Source organism: Tachysurus vachellii, chromosome 11, assembly GCF_030014155.1.
Source record: "Tachysurus vachellii isolate PV-2020 chromosome 11, HZAU_Pvac_v1, whole genome shotgun sequence".
Taxonomy (NCBI): Eukaryota; Metazoa; Chordata; class Actinopteri; order Siluriformes; family Bagridae; genus Tachysurus; species Tachysurus vachellii.
In genome coordinates, this window is record NC_083470.1 from 2255001 (window position 1) to 2265000 (window position 10000).

Below are 10000 nucleotides of genomic sequence, written 5' to 3' on the forward strand. Positions count from 1 at the left end.
CCTTCATTCTTTCTCTTAATCCCAGCGTTTTGCGTTTCTCACACGGCTCCGCCAGCCCTCGCCGAAAGGTTTCCCACCAGAACCGCCTCCCGACGTGCTTAAAAAAAAAACAAAAAAAAACGAGTTTGACGACAAGTTTTCTTTTCAAAGCTTTTACAGATTGTTCACTTATTTTTTGCTCGTTCGTTTGTTTGTTTGGATTTATTTGTTTTTTTTTTTAAAGGCAAAGCTTACAGAAATTGCATTAATCATCCTCAAAAGTTAGAGAATGAGTGTGAAAGAGAGAAAAATGATGTTTGTGACCATAAAAATCAACGTTTCTGTTTTTACATGGATTGTAACTCTGATTATGATGTATGGAAATCTCTGTCAAGCAAAAACTAAACCGCAGACCCGAAACTTTCTAGCTTTGCATCTTGGTAGTTTGCTCAAAAGATGAGCTACTTCATGCACTCAAACACCCCAAACTTTCTAATCTCATCTCAAAATCTTGTTTATTTTTCAACTAAAAGATGCAGAACGCAAAAAAAAGATGTCGGTACGAATCTGCCGTCTCTCGCGCCCGATCGCTAGACGTTGGCCGAGCTCGTTGTCCCGGAGCTCGAAGCGAATCGATTGTGGAATTTATTTATTTCTTTGGTCAGAGTTCAGGAAGAAAGTATTAGCTCTGACCACACTTCCTGTGTGCAGATCGAGCTCATCTTAGAGCGTCTGCATATGACCTTATACAGATCATATGACCTTCCTGATCAGATGTATAAAAGGGAAGTGAATTCAGAGTGCGTCAGAATGCTTTAAATGTAAAAGTCATACAGAGAACACCGAGCTACATGCGGTACTGAAGTGTAGTTGTGTAGATCGGTTCCTCTGCTGATCTTTTACATCCCGATCCCTCGACCTTAAACACTACTTGCCTAGAGAAGTCACTCGAGAAAGATTTCCCAGTTTGAAAACTAAGAGAATCTTCATCCTGGTTATGCATAGAAACCTCTTTAGTGGTTGTACACCGAGAATCTTTATTTACTAATCAGATCTAAAACTCTTAAACTGCGTCACGGTCGAATTCGCTTCGTTTCATGAGAACGACGCAGTTCGGGAAAGTACACGAAGGACAGTTTTATATTAACGTGCTCTGATACGTTATCTGTGCTTTTCTATAGTAACAGCTCAGAGGTTGCAACATCACCCAAAAAAAAAGCGGTGTAGTTCGTAATCGTTGATCTGGTGACATTTCTTTTCGTAGTATAACGACAAGTCTTTTATATCGGATTTGTTTGACGTGTAAATTTGAAAACGGCTTTTTCGCGCCCGCGGACGCTTCGGGAAAGACGGCTAGACGCCGTCAAGGACGCGGATACGTTACTATCGATTGTGTAACTTTCCGAAAATTTTCAAGTCCTTTTTAGAACAAATACCGAGGATGATTCCAGAGAAAGAGAAAAGAGACAGTTGTTTTTTTTTTCTTTTTCTTTTAACGTATCACTCCACCGCATATCGTTGGCTTACGGAGTTATTTTTTTAGTAAAATAAATAATAATGAAACCACGATTTAAAGGTGAAGTTTGGAACCGCATTTGGAAATGTTCACATCAAAGATAATTAATTATGTTAATTAACTTTAGGTTAATGTTCGTTGTGTCTCTCCTTTTTGTGTAAGTGGTGTCGTGATTAACGTGATTGTGTCTCTTGTCTGTTGCTGCGCAGCTCTGCAGTGTGTGGATCCTGTAAACCCGTGCGTGAACAATGCCAGCTGTGTCACCTACGCCAACGGAACGGGATACTGCAGGTAAGAGAACCGCTCGGCTTCCTCTAAACGCCGCTGACATTTTCACCAAACACCAGAGAACTTGCAGCACACACACACACACACACACACACACTCTCTCTCTCTCTCTCTTTCTCTCTCTCCATTGAACTCACTTTCCAGTGCTTTCTGATAGACAGAATATACTATAGAGAGACGACGCGTTATTAAGATACGATCAGATGGATGGATGGACTGATGTATAGATAATCACATTTAGATGGAGAGTGGGTGCATGGATGTACAGATTGTTAGATGGATGAGTAGTAGGTAGATAGACAGACAAATGAACATAGATTAGATGGGATAGGTTAGATAGATAGATAGATATATAGATAGATAGATAGACAGAGATGAGAAAGACCTTTTAGGAGAACGTGCGATATTTAAGCGTGTTTGCTTGTCACACTGCTAGAAAGTGAGCAGTACACACACACACACACACACACACACACCTACACACACACGCTTCACCAGATCACCCAATCTTTTCTTTCACAGGAAACGCGACTTGTAACATTTCACCTGAAAAATTCAGAGACCGAAACAGGATGGTGAAAGTAGAGAAAGGCGTGTGTGTGTGTTTGCGTGAGTGTGTGCATGAGTGTGCGTGTGCATGAGTGTGCGTGTGCATGAGTGTGTGTGCGTGTGTGTGTGTGTCGTGTGTTTGTGTGTGCTTGTGCACCTTTGTATTTGTGAGTGTGTGTGTGTAGGTGTGTGTTTAAGGGCTACAGTACAGAATTAATGGTCGCTTCTGATTTTTTATTATTATGTCTGCATCAAAATAATTTTTTTTTTTTGAAAAAGCAGGTTTTTCTGTAGAAGGCAAATGCGGACTATTTGCCTAACGTGTTTGCCTAACATTCCTGTGTCTCACGTTAAACTTTAACTATTTGTGTGTAGGCAAAAGGAATGCAAATGACATAAAATGGTTAACAAGGTGTGCATTTGAGCAGGAAGTGTTGAATATCAGACTTCTTAAGTGCATGCAATGCCTTGCTGCTGCAGGTTTAGGATGTTTCTGATGTCGCCGTGTGTAATTGCGCTCAAAGTTTAAAGCAGCCCGACACGCCCAAATTCATCCGCCAGAACGAACAAACCCTTAACAACACAACCTATCAGGTTGCTTAAAAAAACCGCACACACACACACCAAAAAAAATCAGGTATGTTCAGTACTGAGGCTCGTTTACAGAGTTTAACATTAAATACAGATTTTAAATCCGTTTGCTTCTCACAGATGAACAGTTTGTCTTACAAGCCTTTAAAAGAAAAAATAATACAGGAAGAATAGCAGGCGTATGAACAGCTTAGCAAGCGAAAGCTAGCTTAGTTAATTGTGCGAGATGAATCGAATTGTTTGACTTGATTCACGCCGCTGGAGCGGTCGTGTGCGAGTACCATAGGATCTTGCTAACCTGCTCATTAGAATATTCGGCACATTTGGGTGCAGATGGATTTATGGATGATTGAATGGGATCAAAGATGAACAGAACGACAGAACAGAGGGAAAGATAGACTGGTAGATGGATAGATAGAATAAAAATATATCTGTGATAGATTGGTGGCTGGATAAACATGGACGAATAGATGGCTGGATGGATATACAGTAAGGATACATTAGTACACTGATAGTTTTATGGATCGATCCTGGAGATAATTGATGCATATTTAGGTGGAGATTGGGTGGTTGGATGGATGGATAGATGAATGGATTAACGGATGGATAACGATGGATAAATTTTGTTTTATACACCGAATAACACCGAAAGGCCTCCAGCTGTTTTCTGAAATTCAAAGCTTCCCCTCGGTGATGTGTTAATGAACCGCACACACACACACACACACACACACACACACACACACAAGGCAGTGTGTCATTTGGTGAATAAACACGCAAGTTATCTTACATGAATGTGTGTGTGTGTGTGTGTGTTTAGCTCATGTCACTGTTGGAGTGTTTATAACCCCTGTGTTTGTTTTTTCTAGCAAGAGCTTCACCAAGCTTTCTGTTTGTTTATTTATTTGTTTATTCTTTAGGAAACTGATGCAAAATCTAAATCTAGTTAGACTAAAAAAAGACCAAAAATATATCACCATTCCTGAAAGGAACTTTCCATTCCATCTATCCTTATATTCTTTTATCCATCCATCCATCCATCCATCCATCAGTATATCAGTCCTGGACAGATATCTGTCTGTCTATTTTTCTGTCGGTTCTCAGAGTGTTCATGCGGACAGGACAGTGTGATGTCTTCATAATTCTGCACGTGCTCTGTGTGTCGTGTGTGTGTGTGTGTGTCTGTGTGTGTGTTGTGTTTGTGTGTGTCGGTGTGTGTGTGTCGGTGTGTGTGTGTCGTGTGTGTGCCGGTGTGTCGTGTATGTGTCGTGTGTGTGTCATGTGTGTTGTGTGTGTGTGTGTGTGTGTGTGTGTGAGGATTTGGGATAAAACCCAGGTGGACAGTTTGTGTTCAGGTGTAATTTTAAGCGTTAGTTCCACTTCGTCACAGATTGTGTAATCCTTGTGTTGGTCATTTCTTTGTTTCAGAACTATTCATTTTTTACCATTTGTAAAATGGCGGCTCCTCCATCTCTGAAGCGATCCACTGAGAGATTTGATCTCAACACTTGAACCCTAAGAGAGAGACAGAGAGAGACAGAGAGAGAGAGAGAGAGAGAGAGAGAGAGAGAGAGGGAGATTTCAAGTGAAGATACATTCTGTAATTTTAAGTTTTATTTTTTCAGATTTTTATTTTTCCCCCATTATCCCATAGTGGAATTATTTTTCCATAAATAATTTTTTATAATATACATTATATACATTATAAACATTATTTATAATACATAATACAAAATACTTCTGCTCAAAATACTTCATGCGTTTCTCTAATCAGCCAATCATGTGGCAGCGTCAGCACAATGCAGAAGAACCTGGAGCTACAGGTCAAGAATATTTCAGAAACCGCTGATCTCCAGGAATTTTCACACACGACAGTGCGTAGAGTTTACACAGAACGGTGCGAAAAACCCTGGGTCTGCACACTGAAACTGCTTGTTGATGAGAGATCAGAGGAGAACAAGCGGACTGGTCTGAGCGCAAAGGAAGTCTGTAGTATCTCAAATAAGCACTCATTACATCTGTGTAGAGCAGAAAAGCATCTCAGCACGATCGGGGCACAGACTCCATCAAACAACGATATGGAATTTAGTGAAACTCAACAATTAGTGGAAATGACACAGTTGTGCCGAAATGTACAATATAACTGTGGGCTGCATGGAGAGTGTGTGTGTGTGTGTGTGTGTGTGGCTGTATCTATGTGTGTTCATGTTCATACTGGAACAAATGAACACGCATATGTCTTTTTTTTTTTTTTCTTCTCGGTGTAGGTGAGTCGACACCCGAGAGCGACAACCTGTCTGTTTTTTTTCTTTCTTTCTTTCTTTCTTTCTTTGCTGGCAGTGAGATCTTAGAACAGGAAGAGCAGTGTGTCAGGTGTGTGTGTGTGTGTGTGAGAGAGTGGGAGAGAGAGCAGCAGAACCGGTGCAACTGCAGGTCTGTAGCCAGGGTGTGTGAACCAAGCCTGCGTGTGTGTGTGTGTGTGTGTGTTATGAATGCGTCATTTTCTGTGACATTACACTACGCATGTGGCAATTTTTCTAGTGTTTTGCAAAATGGCGCACGTTATTAACAAAAAACGTCCACACGAGAGACCACCATGTTTTAGAGTGTCAAGGAATGTTCTAGAACACATCGCGGTGCTCAAGAACGTCGAGGAACGTTCTGGAGCATCTGTAGGATGTTCTTTTTACTTTTGTTTGGTTTGTTTGTTTTATTCTTGCAACATTTTTTTGGTGCATAAGTATTGACCGCGTGAGTTTAGCTCAAGGGGCGAATACTTATGCACAAACGTACGCTGTGCGTGTTTGTTGGCTGAAGTTTCGAGTGCTTATAGAACGAAACCGCTTGTAATACCTGAGTTCGCTGTGTTTCTGTGGCCAGATCTTTTTGTTTCTTTTTTCTTTTTCATCTGACCGCCAAAACAAAATGCTATTGTTCTCAGTCTGAGGCGCTCGTTTTAAATCGTTATTAATTCTCTCCCGTTTTTATATTCCTTCGTCCTTAAACGACTCACCCCTCATGATCACTCTTACTCCTCCTTCTACTTCTCCTCCTCCTTCCCCTCCCTCCTTCCACCCACTGTTGGGAGAGAGAGAGAGAGAGAGAGAGAGAGAGAGAGAGAGAGGTAAATTGAGTGTGATCTGACATGTAGAATTTGCCTGCAGGATAGAGAGAGAGAGAGAGAGAGAGAGAATGATGTCTGTAGAGGATGTAATCTGAGACAGGATGTTGTTGATGGAGATGGAGGGTTTTTTGGAGAGACTTAGCGAGTTGATTGACAGAATGATGAGGGGCAATGGCAGTGACAGGGTAATTCCTAAGTCTCTCTCTCTCTCTCTGTCTGTGTCCGTCTATCTGTTTGACTCATTGTGTCTGACTCTCTCCCTCTCTCTTGCTTTTTAACTCTGTATGTCTCTCTCTCTCTCTCTCTCTCTCTCTCTCATTTCTTTTTTCTTCTACCTTTAGATGTCCCTCTCTAGTTTTGTCTTTCATTTCTGTTTACTCTCTCCATCTATTCACCTCTTCATCTCGCCACCTGGCTCTTTTTTGTCTTGTTGCTTTTTTGTAGTTTTTTTTCCCTCTTTTATTTTCTCTCTCTCTCTCTCTCTCTCTCTCTCTCTCTCTCTCTCTCTCTTTCAGGCAGATATGTGACCATAGTACAGTAGCAGGAGAGAAGAAAGAGAGAAAAATGAAAGCCTGTGAGGAACGAAAAGATATAGGGTGAAAAATTTCGAAGTGCAGCTAAACGCGCAGAGGCCGAGATTTACTGTGTGTGTGTGTGTGTGTGTGTGTGTGTGTGTGTGTGTGTAATAAAAAATTAGAAAACATCCTCATTCAGTAAGACCCACCTACCAGGGGCAGTCCCATTTTAAATTACTGAAGCACACACACAAACACACACACACACGTGCAGAGAGATGGAAGCCTGACAGATTGGTTGAGAATGTAGCGACCATACTCTAAAAGCCACAGAGCTGCATGCCAGGTAGTGAATCTCGGTGACAGGGTCGAGCTAATCATTGGTAGAGTGGTGATGATCTGTCTCACACACACACACACACACATCCTCTCTCTCTGTCTCACACACACCTCGACACCCATGTTCACATCATTCGCGAGTCTGTTTATCATCTTCACATCCTACACACAAGCTGAATCTTATCGCTGCTGTGTGATTTGCAGTGTCTGTGTTTTTTCACCTTCACCCAGTTTAAGCGGAGTTCACCAACCACGAACATTGTTCTAGAGCTCGGCTTGCGCTTTCACGAAAGTGAAGCTCAAGAACCTGGACGTTGTTTTAAAACCCGTCTTGTACATTTGAGTGGAGTTTCAGAACCTGGCCTTTGTTCTAGAATTCAGCTAGAGCTTTAATTCAAGCCGAATTCTAGAACGTGATGTTTGGCTATACGGAACGCAGCAGGTCATCTTAGGAGTTTTGTTCTAGAACTCAGCTAGTGTATTCTGGATCCACGCGGTGTTTTAGGACCTGACTGTTGTTCTAGAACTGAAAGTACAGGTAGAGATGTAGAACTCAGTCGCTGTTGTAGACTAATGCATCTATTGAAGCCAATTTCTAGAACCACGACCGATTTTTCTAGAACTCAGTTCTAGTGTATTCATTAAAGCAGAGATCTGGAACCTTGTTGTTGTTTTAAAAATTAAGTTTGGGCATTTAAGTGGAATTCTAGAACGTGGCTGCCATATTACAGCTCACCTAGTGCATTCAGTTTGTGTTCTGGATCCTGACCGTTCTAGAACTCAGGCAGTTGTTTTCTACGGCATTCAAGGCATTCAGACATTTTATTTTAGATTTTAAAAGAGCAATTAACACAATATATTTATATAAAGTATGTTAATAAAAAAAAAACATTTGACATCATCTACTTACAATCAGAATAAAGTTCATTTAGACAGAAATCTGAAAAACAAGGAAATGCTCGAGGATCTAAAAAAACACAGATAATCTTAAACATGACATTTTCAAACAGCAGGGAACACGACGGCATTCCAGAGGCCACTGAGCTGGAAACAGTCTGCAGTGCATTGTGGGATTTCATGGAACGTCAACACAAAGATTTTTAGAATTGACCACAAAATTGCAGACTCTTAAAATAGTTGTGTGTGTGTGAGTGAGTGAGTGAGTGTGTGAGTGAGTGAGTGTGTGAGTGAGTGAGTGAGTGAGTGAGTGTGTGAGTGAGTGAGTGTGTGAGTGAGTGAGTCAGTGTGTGAGTGAGTCAGTGTGTGAGTGAGTGTGTGAGTGAGTGAGTGTGTGAGTGAGTCAGTGTGTGAGTGAGTCAGTGTGTGAGTGAGTCAGTGTGTGAGTGAGTCAGTGTGTGAGTGAGTCAGTGTGTGAGTGAGTCAGTGTGTCAGTCAGTGAGTGAGTCAGTGTGCGTGTGTGTGTGTTTAGGCGATTTTAGACCATGTCAGTTTGAGTTTGAGATCCGAAACTCTTCTCTCACACATTCAAGAACTGTAATTGATGTTCTAAAACTCGAGAGCATTCGTTGAAGTCGATTACTAGAACCTGACCAGTGTTCTAGGAACTATCTTGTGCGCTCATTCAAGCCTAGTTCTAGAGCCTGACAAGAATTCCGGAAGATACAGCACGGAAGGGAGGAGTGTGGGTGCTCTTCTAGAACTCAACTTCTGTTCTCAGGTTGTGCTCTAGAACCTGACCTTTGTTTTTTTACAGCTCAGCCGGTGCATTCAAGTGGCGTTTTAAAGCCTGACTTTTGTTCTCCAATTGCTCTAGAGCGTTCAGATGAGTTCTACAACCTGACTGCGGTTCTAGAGTTACTTCGTTACTCTCCTTTTATATTTCTCATATATACTCCTGTTTGTTTCTCTTTTGATAATTAATTTTTATCTCTCGCTACCTCTTTATCTTTTTAGTCTCTATTTTCTGTTTTTGTTCTATTTTTCCCCAAAACTTTCTCTTGTATCTTCGTCCCTCGTGAACCTTTTTGTTCGCTCTAGTTTTAATAATTTTGTTCCTGCCCTGCTTTTCTCCCTGCTCTGTGTTTTCCTAGTTGTGGTTTTTCTTCTCCATTGAAAATGGTGGAAAGTGGGGAGAGAGAGGAACAGAGGGAAAGGAACGAAGGAGGGAGTGAATGAGTGAGAGAGGGCACTTCTAAAAATAAGAGCCTTTTGTAGAAGAAGAAGGGAGTGAAAGAGAAAGACTTTGACTTTTCTAAAGGCCTTTAATTAGCCTTTTTTGTGGAAAAAACTCAGAGAAGCTTTGAGAAGCAGAATGTATTAAAAGCTAAAGTACTGAGGAACGGAGATAGAGACAGTTAGAGAGAGAGAGAGAGAGCGAGAGAGAGAGAGAGCGAGAGAGAGAGAGAGAGAGAGAGAGAGAGGTAAAATGAATGGAATTTATGCTTGGTCACGTTTGTTGTTTGCTTTTGTCCCGAAACCTCAGAACCTCTTTAGCTTTTAACATTCACAGCAGAGATTTAAGTGCTGCTTGACTTTCAGATGTGATTAGATAGCCTGTGTGTGAGAGCGAGTGTGTGTGTGTGTGTGTGTGTGTGAGAGAGAACAAGTGTGTGTGTGAGAGAGAGAGAGCGAGTGTGTGTGTGAGAGAGAGAGAGAGCGAGTGTGTGTGTGAGAGAGAGAGAGAGAGAGCGAGTGTGTGTGAGAGAGAGCGAGTGTGTGTGAGAGAGAGCGAGTGTGTGTGAGAGAGAGCGAGTGTGTGTGAGAGAGAGCGAGTGTGTGTGTGAGAGAGCGAGTGTGTGTGTGAGAGAGCGAGTGTGTGTGTGAGAGAGCGAGTGTGTGTGTGAGAGAGCGAGTGTGTGTGTGAGAGAGCGAGTGTGTGTGTGAGAGAGCGAGTGTGTGTGTGAGAGAGCGAGTGTGTGTGTGAGAGAGCGAGTGTGTGTGTGAGAGAGCGAGTGTGTGTGTGAGAGAGCGAGTGTGTGTGTGAGAGAGCGGTGAGAGAGCGAGTGTGTGTGTGAGAGAGCGAGTGTGTGTGTGAGAGAGCGAGTGTGTGTGTGAGAGAGCGAGTGTGTGTGTGTGAGAGAGCGAGTGTGTGTGAGAGAGAGCGAGTGTGTGTGTGTGAGAGAGCGAGTGTGTGTGTGA

At 42.0% G+C, this 10000-nt stretch overlaps 1 protein-coding gene across 1 annotated transcript in view; it reads left to right on the forward strand.

Annotated features, from left to right (window-relative positions):
• The window catches only part of notch2 (notch receptor 2), a 53015-nt gene that overhangs the window by 11597 nt on the left and 31418 nt on the right, over positions 1–10000 (forward strand). The window contains exon 2 of the mRNA XM_060880842.1: positions 1705–1786. Coding sequence (XP_060736825.1) covers positions 1705–1786 — 82 coding nt within the window. The remainder of the gene's footprint in view (positions 1–1704; positions 1787–10000) is intronic.